General features: G+C 39.2%; 1 protein-coding gene across 2 annotated transcripts; it reads right to left on the bottom strand.

The window, feature by feature from the left end:
* On the bottom strand, positions 1 to 9,741 carry LOC124258352 (galactocerebrosidase-like). Of its 2 annotated transcripts, XM_046692441.1 has the most exons (18): positions 9,559 to 9,741; positions 9,214 to 9,282; positions 8,988 to 9,051; positions 8,203 to 8,291; positions 7,578 to 7,742; positions 7,294 to 7,332; positions 7,040 to 7,182; positions 6,410 to 6,527; positions 5,962 to 5,999; positions 5,649 to 5,773; positions 4,221 to 4,360; positions 3,460 to 3,552; positions 3,215 to 3,301; positions 2,636 to 2,777; positions 1,763 to 1,935; positions 1,376 to 1,546; positions 960 to 1,036; positions 1 to 215 (listed from the first exon to the last, which is right to left on the bottom strand). In XM_046692441.1, the coding sequence occupies exons 1-15, from the start codon at positions 9,712 to 9,714 to the stop codon at positions 1,805 to 1,807; spliced, it is 1,599 nt and encodes a 532-aa protein (XP_046548397.1). In that variant the 5' UTR covers positions 9,715 to 9,741; the 3' UTR covers positions 1 to 215; positions 960 to 1,036; positions 1,376 to 1,546; positions 1,763 to 1,804. The 2 variants fall into 2 exon arrangements, with proteins under 2 accessions (XP_046548397.1, XP_046548398.1); XM_046692442.1 differs by lacking the exon at positions 3,460 to 3,552.
* Positions 9,742 to 12,520: the final 2,779 nt, after the last annotated feature.

Genomic DNA, 12,520 nt, shown 5'->3' with positions numbered 1-12,520 from the left:
TTCAGACTTGTACATTTAATGACGTCAAAGAAGCGCTACTCTGGACAGCTCAAGGAACTCATGTTCCAGAAGGACGTGTTATTTTCACATTGTCGAAATCCGCGTATCCCAGTGATCCAGTTCCTACAGCCACAAAGCCTTGGTCCGGCTTCAGCCGGGAGGTCAGAGTAGGTGAACACTGTTTTATTGTTGACCTTGCCCACCGCTGTTGTTCCCTGCAAAATGTGGAACACCACTGGAACAACCTAGGTAACATTCCACAGATAACATGGGACTTCCCACAGGTGTCGTTGTTAACGAGTGACTACATTCCTATCATAATTCAATGTGGCCATGATTAGATTTAACACTGAGCCATGATTCAACCGTAAAACCTGTTTTGAAAATTGAAATGTCTTTGGGCAATAGCAGAATTTCGAGGATTTTTTAACTCATTCTTTTATATGGATATGCCAACCATTCGAACCTAATCTCCATTTTACCAGTTTATGACAAAGATACGAGAATATCGAGGGTACTTTGTTATTCTGCCTTTACTGTTTCATGACGTGTAAAATCTATAAAATGAAAACCGACAAGAAAATTGTAGTACGTTCCGTGGTGAGAGTCAAACAAAATTCGATGCAGTTCAGAATCGGATAGAACCTCCATGTTGAAGTGCCTCCATTTAATTTAAAAGTAATAGCTTTTTCTACTGGTATTTGTACATCACTGTAACGTTATATATGTGACACCTGGGGTTCGTGAAACAGTGTAACGTTGTAATGATGACACCGAGAAACGGGTAAGCAAGTTACACCATGTATCAGAGTAAATTAAAAGCATACACGTATTTGTAATTTCGATGTCCTCATTAATACGAGGCATACTGAGAGAGGTTGTCACATTTACCTGGCCATGTGAGAAGCTGCTCAAGGTTCTTTAACTACAGTGAGGACGCAGTGCAAACTAAAACTTACCTCAACATTCAAGGACATGTTGTTCCATCCTTTCATGACACTATCTACATCACCGCCTTGTAAAATCCTCTTTCGATCTGAAGTGAAGGTCAAAGCATCATATTAGGTGAACGTTTCAGGTATACCACGGCATGTCAATCAGGTGTAACAGTCGTCACATAGAGCCCCCAGGTTTACGAATCAAAGACTTTGTCGTGTATTTATCGATGAGGAGATACGACACCTGTTATTTGAAGTTAATAAACCATATAAATTGAAAGGAAAACGTGCACGCATGACATATATATGAAATGATTGGCCTTTGCAAATGATACACGATCTTTCTAAAGAACACCATTGTCTAACATTCATCTTTCAAGATCAGTATCTGAAAATGATGACCTTCACCCTTCACATGGAGGGGGGGGGGGACTCACCCAAAGTAGGGGCGAGTTGATAGGTGTTATCTTGAGGGTAGAAAAAGAAAAACACGCCCTGCGATGAGTTGGTCTTGCATCCCCCTCTTTGAGACCCTGGCAGCAATGAAGACTCCTTTGGACGCATCCGTACCATCATCATACACATCAGCGTCCACGTAAATGTGCGTCCTGGAACACGTGTACACACAGCAAGGTGCAGGTTGAATCAGTTATTTATATATCTAGCTAATGTGAGAATACAAACGATTTTTTCCAACAAAGAGAGATTCGACTGCAGTTAGCAGAATAAAACTGGGTTCACAGGGTTCAAGACGCTTATCACCCATATGTTTGGCTCACGTATCCATGAGATGTAGACACTGCCAGGTTTTCTACGTGTATTACCAGTTCGTATTTCCGATTATAGCTATCCCAGCTGCAGTCTGGTTACAAAAGGGAATGGTCATCCTCAGGGTCATCTGGCGCATCACCTGGCCATGGCTTCCCCCCTGCTTGGTGAACTTCAAATGATCCGATCTCCTGTGCAAACAGATATGGCTCCTCGTTTACTCTGTAACCTGACAACACGAAAACAACAAGCATTATATTGAAAGGTTCACATGTAATTCAAGTTCAATGTACACAATATGGGATTGACATATACGTTAGCTGTGCAAACATTTATCGCCATTCATTAATACTGTATATTTAAACTGTGTACATAAAATCAACAAACATTAGTATTTTTTCCCTTCGTATGCAGCAATAGCTCAAATATGCTCAATGAAATAACTCCACTTCAACATAGTTTTCACAGCCAAGCTTTTGCATGTCTCTGACCTGAGTATGGCGACTAAGGGCCGATTGTAAAGCTCTGACAACGCTATAAAGATTTTCTTAGCTGACATGATCCAAGTATTTACACAATTCTTGCAGTCCGGTTATCACGATTTGCTGTTGTAAGGACAAACAAAAACAGTGGATCAGTATGGTCTGACCTTGGGTCATCAGAAATATCGATTCAGGGATCAGACAGAATGGTAAGCATGCGGTTTCTAGTTATAAATATTTGAGAAAAGTCTACAATCTATCTTATCTTACTTTCGAGTGAGTGAGTGAGTTTGGTTTTATGCCGCTTGTAGCAATATTCCAGCAATATCACAGCGGGGGACACCAGAAATTGGCTTCACACATTGTGCCCATGTGGGGAATCGAGCCCGAGACTCTGGCGTGACGAGCGAACGCTTTAACCACTAGGCAACCCTACCGCCCCCTTACTTTCGAAGTCCTGTGTGTACGGCAGTGGGAAGGGTTTAGATGGAGGAGGTGTTGGGTATTGTCCCTTCCTGCCGTGGCCGAGAGTTGTCAGTGTAAGAATCTGGTTCACGCCGAGGTACACATCCAAACGGTTGTTCTCAACCTTCAAGAAGAACCCCTTCACAGTCATACCTGTACATACATTGTGTTTATGCAGGTGCTGTGTTTGTTTAGGCGAGAACTCTTTTGCAACTTAATTTGTATAGGCTGAGTGGGTAAGTGCATTTTAGTCAAGAATAGTAAAACTGCGTAAGGGACACCTGAAACATGTAGATACTCCTTGATCACAAAGTATACATCTTCGGGACACTTGAAACATGTAGATACTCCTTGATCACAAAGTATACACCTTCGGGACACCTGAAACATGTAGATACTCCTTGATCACAAAGTATACACCTTCGGGGAACACTGACAGTTCACATGATCCACCAGTTTCGGCACGTGAACTACGAAATGAGACATGACCAAAGAATGTGGCCAAACATTGTCCATATCAGATTACATTCAATTTGAAGATGACTAAAGTCAGAGACATACCATTATGGGAGGCAGCTGTTTAAAGATGGTTGGTTCACCGGGAGCATGCAGCTGTGTGAAGAACGAGTTGAAGTATGTTATGCCAGCCTGAAAAATAACCCAACATGAGTTCTTTAAAACCTAACCATGCTATAAATATGGCGATTCAATGCTTATATGTATACTTGTATGTGCATGGTGCAATAATCGTTGTGTTGCAGTGTATTGCGGCGTTTGTCTATATTGTGTTTAGTTATAGATCTCACCAAACTTCCATCAAAGACGAGAGTGATGTTCTGAGGCGAAACGCTAAACCATTTGATAAGATCCGGGTGGAAGCACATTGATCCATTGTAAGTCTGAAATAGAACACTACTGTGATTATCATTCAAAGTTGGTGTTTTTACCGTTTTCGTGTAACACTGGTCTCAGAGCAATGCAATTTGAGGACAGAAGGTTATAGCCCCATACAATTGATTTTCCACACAGGACCACGAAATACTTACGGAGATATGAAATTCGCAACGTTATCAATGTAATGATTCCTTTGCTCAGGGAATCGCCATAATTTCAGAAATGAGCAAGTTTTAAGACAAAAATTTCTATACGCAAGGCATTATCAATGTAATATGCAAAACTGATGATTTTAAGAACCTGTTTTTCTAATGTTTGAAAATGAGAAAATGTTTGACCAAAACGGAAGAAATGTGAAAACTAATCAGTTTGGGTTGCTGATTTGCTCATACTTTTCGACAATGAACAATGAAGGTTTAGATTAACCGTAAAATTTGACTTTTCTAGTAGGACTTTTTCATTGTTTTTTCTGTGAAATTTTATTATCGGGTTAAATTTGTGTTAGTCTAAACAAGGCATAACATGTGAAGCGAAATATTGGTAAACCTCTGTGCCATGAAACTGACAATTGTATGGACGTCCTTGTTCAATTAAACTTAAATTTTCTCCCAAACAAAATGTTAGGTCAGGTTATGAAGAAAGACATGTACATGTGCAAAATAGACGTGTTTACCATTGTCTCAATAATGATCGTGAAATCTTTGCCATCCGGGCTGACCAGTGCCACATAGCTTCCTCCCTGAGACAGTTTCCCAGCACCAGAACCGTGCTTCAGATATCTCCATCCAGCTCTGGTAAACTGTGTTGTGTGGGCTAAAACATGTCATTTGACTGAACAGAGAGAATTATGCCGATGAATTGTGATGCAGTTGACTCATCTAACAACATGACTGGTTGGTTGGTTGTTTAACGCCGCACTCAGCAATATTCCAGATATGTAGCGGATGTATGTAAATACCCGAGTCTGGATCAGACAATCCAGTGATCAACACCATGAGCATCGATCTACTACGATGTGTCCACCGAGACAGCAAGCCTGGCCATCCGATCACTTTAGTCGCCTCTTACTACAAGCATGGGTTGCTGAAGATCAATTCTAACCGGATCGTTACGGGTATCTAACAACATGAACACAACTTAAATATCATGTTGATTTAACTTTTAACCTGTGTCGCATGAGCTGAAATATACACTGAACGCCAAAAGAAACGTTACCCTCCTTCCTTAATGACGGAGGTACCTATCTTGAACTGGCGTCGTGATGCGTGGCGTTCTTGGTCTGTCTACGGTGACCCCAGTCTGTCTGGAGCCCTGAATAACTCTTATAACCGTGATACGGTGGCATCCGCATTGGCAATAGCATTGTACGTCGACCCCATCTGCACCATTACAATGGCTCTTTCTCTCTCTTCAGCTGTTAATCGTCGCATATCATGATTATGATTGTATCTTTTGTAGGCTCTCTTCATACCCTATAGAATAATTCTGCATGTGAAATGGATGCAAATACTGCTTGAATATTGCTGCGTTTTGGCGATTGATATATATATGTGTAAACAGAAAATGGAAAAGTTACTTTGCAAGCAAAAATGTTAACAAAGATCATTGTAGATATTCCTAAACATATTTTCACAATATCAAAGACACGTTTTATTTGTGTTCACTAATGCAAATCAGCAGAAAATGGTTTAAAAGACTGAACTCATAGGAATGATTATTTTACAGTTTTACACACTTTACAACAGTTGTTTCTTGTTTTGATAGTTGACAAATGGTGACTTTAAATGGTTTATCTTTGTCCCAAAAGCAGAATTTTATTTCAACCTTTCTTCTGGACATCTAAATAACTGTTATTAGTTTATTTCGGCACGGACGAAAATAGGACAATTTAACTCTTCTGAAAAAGATGCATTTCACCTAAATATGAATGCATTTGAGAATTGTTTTTCGTGATTTGCATAAAGTTGTATTGTTAAACTTTCTTGTAAACTAATACCTTCCAACATATCTTTGATAGTTTTTTTAAGCAATTCATAAAGGTAGGAGGGTAACGTTTCTTTTGGCAGTCATCCAGTAGCAAACAAATACATACGCTACGTACCTGTGGCCCAGATAGGACTAGACACTTCATAATGACCACTCCAAGGTTCAAAGGCGTTCATCAGACCGTGACCAAAGTAGGGAAGGTCAAAATACCAACTTGTTATCATCGCCCAGGCAATGGTGCTGCCACAAAAGAGAATTGCATGCTGTTAGAAGTTCATGGATAGGATTGACATTCCAATGGTAGTGTTAGTAAATTCAACTTCTTTGTGTTGTTAATGAAATTATAGTTTATGTTGCATTATTTAGCCACAGGTAACCGTCAAACTGTTTCATTTCCCCAAATGTATATCTGACATGAAGGTTCCTACCCTGTCAAGTTTCCGTTAACATAGCCTTGATTCAGTGTCTACAACAGAAAGAAGATGTATATAATAATAGACTGCTGTCGATATTCAGGCTACATCACAGCATAACGGATAGCCAACCACAATGTCACTCTTTCGACCACATGTCTGAAGAGATGTACGTGTGAGAATGTTCATGTGTACTATTATTTGTGTGATTACTCGTCCTGCATAACTGATGCGATAAGTGCTTAACAACAAGTACCGCCGTCTCTCAGGCATGTTTAATAGTAACAGGATCACCATCAATATTTACTTCCAATTTCATTATCAAATCATGTGTCCTCAAGTTACCGTTATTTCATTTTATTTTTATGTTCTCTATATTTATTTATTTTGTGTGGGGTATGTGTGTGTGTGGGTGGGATGGGGTGGGGAGATATTATTATTATCACTGATGAGAAGGACCCACCCTGGCCCAGCACCCTGCTCCCGTCTGGTTGTTGGGGGTACTGTAGTCCTCTGACGCCCACAGTGGCTTCCCCGTGGCGATGGCAGATTTGGAGGAAAAGGTCTCTGCGTGGTGCACCCTGTAAACAGATGTTGCATGAACAATACAATCATTACACATATTGATATCCAAATTTGTACTACATGGTTGCAATGTCGAAAATAATAGTTCATATCGTTTAATGTTTGGAACTATATACCAGTATATGTCAAAATATTCTTTGATCAACTTGTCAATCCTCCTTAAAATATCAGGGCCACTTTCTTTACGGTTATTGTTTCCATATCAAAGATTGTACTACATGGTTTCAGTGTCGAAAATAATAGTTGGTAACTATATACCAACATATTTCAAAATAGTCTTTGATTAACTTTCCCATCCTCCTTAAAATGTTGCGGCCACTTTGCGTCAGCACTTTCTTTACAGTTATAAGTGATCCTTGAGACGGATTCTTGTTATGAATGCGAGTCTGAATAGTCTCATATAAAGTTTACAACAAACAAATATATATCAATAATCACGACGTGGCCGGCTGTCTCAGTGTGTCATCGCACCCCGGCGGAATGGTTGTACATGTCTACTACTATCTACCCTATTCCATAAATTGCCGCTGCCAACTGTGGGTCTGCAAGTATGTCCGCTGTTAATGTCACCCAGGAGAAAGCACTGGCATAATCCGCAGCGATGATCATTGTGTTCTGTAAACCATTTGCATCAAGGTTCTTCCTCAACGTCTGAAAAACACAAAAATATCATTTACATTTATCTGTGAACAATCTAACCACTGAAAACATATTTGTTTTATCACATATAGAAGATGATATCTTGAAAGAAGGAATACATACCTTAATATATGTTGTGTTGTACATCCTCTCATTCCAGATCTAACAAAGAGACGGAACAGATACATCAATGTAACCTTTCGTTTTACCAAGAATGGCATTTATATGTCTTTATCAAGGTGGAGATGTTGCCACAGAGTGGCATCAGTAGAATAGATATAGAAGACCAACACTTAATTTAAGGGTGCGCCTTCTTCATATTACACATGGGTGATTGCTCAACTATCATTATCTATCAGTTATTAATATAATATCATTACTAGCTGAGTACTGTTATATATACATACCCCAACGTAATCCACTGTTATATTGTGGTGAACTTTAGCCCCCATTATCCACTTGGCGACGTACATAGACGTCCGATCAGGGTCATCATAGATATTCCCGGTGCTTCCTCCAACCCAGCCAGGAAATCCCCACGGGAGACCATATATCTTTATGTCTGGATTACGCTGTAGAAGTTAGAGGAATTAAAAGTGTTTGTTATGGGAGCTTGTATTGAACACACAGCAAGAAACACCGTAACATATCCGAAAATAGCCTAATCAGTTCATTTACACTGAACGTGCTGGAGAAACTGTGAAGGGTTCAGGTTAATATGAATTTCAAAACTACAGTGTAAGTTCTTTAATGATTCTATATATTATAAATAGGTGTAATGAATTATATAGCCTGCTTTCACTAAATATACCGATTATCAAGTCAATGATTATTATGTATTCGTATAATGTTATGTTAAAGATAATCATTATAGTTTTGATCAGTGTTGCATATATTGTTCAACTCCAGCTATTGCGGACTCCATGATACAATCAGTTCGTCAGTTACTTCGATCATGTAGTATATTCTCATTTCCCATCAGACATGACATCAACTTCACTATATCCGACTTCGTTACATCCGGAGTTGTACCTTCTTCGCCTCCAGCATGAGCCACCATTCATAACCCCGGTCATAGTTCTCCTCGTCCGGTGTTCTCATGTGCGTGGACTCGGTTCCATCTCGATGACATATATACATGTAGCGTGAGTTTAGGCTGTTGTAATGTATTTACTCGCATACAAAACATATCCAACAAACATGTGTCATATACCGTCCTTGTCGGTTAAATGAGCTATCGTTTCTTCGGAATCTAATATGGAGCAAGTCTACTTTGATACTTTTGCACTGTAAAATACAGAAAAAAGTCATGTATATGTAAGCTTACTGGACAAATAATCAAGTATGTACGACTCGAGAAGATCCGGGTTAAAATTGACCTTCAGAAACCCATGCTTGTCGTAAGAAGCGACTAACGGGATCGGGTGGTCGGGCTCGCTGACTTGGTTGACACATGTCATCGTATCCTTATTGTGTAGATCGATGCACATGCTGTTGATCACTGGATTGTCTGGTCCAGGCTCGATTAATTACAGGCTGCCGCCATATAGCTGGAATATTGCCGAGTGCGGCGTTACAAACAACACACAGTACATCTATTGGATCTGTAAAACATCTTCAACAAACACATGACATATACTGTCCTTATCGGATAAATGGACTATGGTTTTTTCAAAGTCTTACATGGAAACACGGCTCCTTTGATACTCATATTACACTGTTATATACAGAAAACGTCATGTACATGTACTGGACAAATAATCACTCGAAACATCCAATATATAAAGTATATCTATTGGATCTGTAATATATCCTACCTGTACTTTGGGTGTCACTCCCAATCTCGACTTTAAGAATATGAAACGAAGCTCCAAAGTTTGGCTGAAAGAGGTGAATGGAGACAGATTCTTGTTAAATATGCTCAAATATGAAGATACCATGTCATCATTCGTAGATATGCATATGATTTACAGAAGCTTTATCATCAATGCGGTTCGTGGATTATGGTTCAGAACAATGTAAGGATTATTCCGGGTGGTTTACCTTGAACAAGTAATCCAGAATCTCACTTCTTTGCCGTTCAGGGTATCCAACCAGGAGTTTTGACGTTGCCTGCAAGAAGAGGGTTTGGCAGAGGTGGAGGTACAGGGTTACAAGAACGTTGAAATTGAAACTTTAAGGCTGTGATCGAAGGCTGAGATTGAAGGCTGATATTCCGCCATACACACTGACGCTGTAATACTTATACTCGACACAGTCGTATTGTTGAGGGCGCGAATACATATATCGTAAACATCGATCATATCGAGCGTGAGAAATATGTGTAGAATAATTTAACGGGTATGATATGTTTACTACATGATGAACTCATCAGGAAGAGCGCCTTACCCCACCTCCGCTTATGGCTCCTATCCCATCAAATACACGGCCCAGACCAGGAGTGTCGTCAAAAGTGTACATCTCAAACGATGAACCCGAATTCCATAGGACTAAACTTAAAACCGATGTAAATAACATGTGCTTGGAAAAACGAAACCTGAGCATTATTGGGTTCTTGTTAGGTGCACACAAACACCTATACGTATGACCCTGTATGTCGCAACACATACTTTCATACTTATCTCCTTATCATCGTCTAATCTAATGACACAAGACAGCTGCTTTGTTGTCGACAACATTCCTCAAAAGCTCAATGGGTGTTGAGAAATTACGTTGCAGGAAAAGCTATCAAACACTGGTTTTCCTGTCACTGCATTGAATATTAATAAACAGTCGTTGAAGACATGCAACTTGTCTACATTTTAGTATTTTGGATTATATTATACCAAAGAAATACATACGCAAAGGTAGAACATAATGGTTGAACATTACCAAAAGGGCAGGTTGGGAAGCGATGTATCTTTTAAAATTCCCATTTACCTGTTTTCTGTACGAAATATACAATATGATATAAACAACATGAAACGGCTGCCACTACTATCATTGCATACATGTCTGACAATATCGGTCAGTAGCTTAGATATTCTTTAATTTTTTTCTTTAGGGCCCAGGAGGCCATCGTCACCTGTAGGTGTCGTGAAATGTATGCAGACCAGGGTCTCCTTTCACCTTTACTAAGGTTAACCTTAACTCCTATTCTTTAACATTATACTAAGGTTACCTTAGTGACTTACGATCATCTTAATGCTTTGTGAAAGGAGGCCCAGGTGGACAAAGGATTGGCGGAAGGATTCCGAGTCCCTGGACTACCAAGAAGGGGACCTGGGGGCAGAAGTGGCCTCTGGAGTCCTTCAGAGGCAGGACGACCGCCAAGAAGATGACAGAGGACAAGGTAGATAAGCTTTTCAAATAATTTTTTGAAGAAAACATCGAACATAGGCTTGTTTTCAGTGATGTATTGTTTATAGTCCGCATCCATTTCCCCAAGGTATAGGAACATGCCGATCCACAAGTTGGTCCTGTCATCACAGGAGCTGCTCACAAAGGTGCTCATTGTATATTTTGACCTAAGGTTCGAACATTATTTCCGTCGAAATACTGAGCGAATTAATAGGCAGATCGCATCAATTCAACAGTATTTACAGGAACCACGATCAGATTACCGCTATCACGCCTTAAAACGAACATCGGTTGTCACACAGATGTTTTACATTATAACCGCATTGTCAGATTCATTAAAAGTCATAATTGCTGTTCCATACGTGAAGTGTAATATTGTTCACTGTTCAATAATAGTCACCACGCCTAATTCGCTTCAGTTATTACAATTGATTTTACTGAATGTCAGGCAGATCGCATGTACTCAACAATAATCTCTTCTAGTACATGGCAACATTATTTTACTGAATGTCAGGCAGATCTCATGAACTCAGGCAGATCTCATGAATTCTCTTCTAACATTATTTTACTGTACATGGCAACATTATTTTACTGAATGTCAGGCAGATCTCATGTCCTCATCAATATTCTCTTCTAGTACATGGCAACATTATTTTACTGAATGTCAGGCAGATCTCATGTACTCACCAATAATCTCTTCTAGTACATGGCAACATTATTTTACTGAATGTCAGGCAGATCTCATGTCCTCACCAATATTCTCTTCTAGTACATGGCAACATTATTTTACTGAATGTCAGGCAGATCTCATGTACTCTATTCTCTTCTAGTACATGGCAACATTATTTTACTGAATGTCAGGCAGATCTCATGTACTCTATTCTCTTCTAGTACATGGCAACATTATTTTACTGAATGTCAGGCAGATCTCATGTACTCTATTCTCTTCTAGTACATGGCAACATTATTTTACTGAATGTCAGGCAGATCTCATGTCCTCACCAATATTCTCTTCTAGTACATGGCAACATTATTTTACTGAATGTCAGGCAGATCTCATGTACTCACCAATAATCTCTTCTAGTACATGGCAACATTATTTTACTGAATGTCAGGCAGATCTCATGTACTCTATTCTCTTCTAGTACATGGCAACATTATTTTACTGAATGTCAGGCAGATCGCATGTACTCTATTCTCTTCTAGTACATGGCAACATTATTTTACTGAATGTCAGGCAGATCTCATGTACTCTATTCTCTTCTAGTACATGGCAACATTATTTTACTGAATGTCAGGCAGATCTCATGTCCTCACCAATATTCTCTTCTAGTACATGGCAACATTATTTTACTGAATGTCAGGCAGATCTCATGTACTCTATTCTCTTCTAGTACATGGCAACATTATTTTACTGAATGTCAGGCAGATCTCATGTACTCTATTCTCTTCTAGTACATGGCAACATTATTTTACTGAATGTCAGGCAGATCTCATGTCCTCACCAATATTCTCTTCTAGTACATGGCAACATTATTTTACTGAATGTCAGGCAGATCTCATGTACTCACCAATATTCTCTTCTAGTACATGGCAACATTATTTTCATGTATATGAATGGGGTCGTGGTGTAGCCTTGTGGTTAAAATGTTCGTTCCTCATGTCAAAGGGCCGGTTTCTATTCTCTACATCTATCCGAAGAATAAAATAGCTCATGTATGTCCATCGATTTATACAGATTTAAAAATTCATGAAATCTAATAGGTTATCCTATTAACAAGTATCGCCCACAGTAGCTACCGTACCAGATATTCTATACTACGTTCCCATGCATGTTAGGTATAGTACAAAATGCCTTAATTATACATATAGTAGTTTTTGTATTCGTTATAAATATGATCTTTGATATATATCTGTGATATTCTAGTTATTTTACTGTCCTTTGATGACAGGATTTATATTATCTACATGGATTTGTTATGTATATTTACATGTAACATTTCTAGTCACG

Source organism: Haliotis rubra, unplaced genomic scaffold (genome assembly GCF_003918875.1).
Source record: "Haliotis rubra isolate DU_JTF1 unplaced genomic scaffold, ASM391887v1 Scf69, whole genome shotgun sequence".
In the NCBI taxonomy this organism is placed as follows: domain Eukaryota; kingdom Metazoa; phylum Mollusca; class Gastropoda; order Lepetellida; family Haliotidae; genus Haliotis; species Haliotis rubra.
The sequence above is the reverse complement of the archived record's forward strand: the minus strand, read 5'-3'. Positions and strand labels throughout refer to the sequence as shown.

What these genes read in the sequence shown, in the direction of transcription:
- LOC124258352 (XM_046692441.1), bottom strand. Translation starts at nt 9,714, where the DNA reads ATGCTCAGGTTTCGTTTTTCCAAGCACATGTTATTTACATCGGTTTTA. An exon ending in GAGTGACACCCAAAGTACAG is followed by an intron (nt 8,292 to 8,987) that starts GTAGGATATATT and finishes TATGTCATCGAG; the next exon opens with ATGGAACCGAGTCCACGCAC. An exon ending in TAGTCCTATCTGGGCCACAG is followed by an intron (nt 4,361 to 5,648) that starts GTACGTAGCGTA and finishes GACATGTTTTAG; the next exon opens with CCCACACAACACAGTTTACC.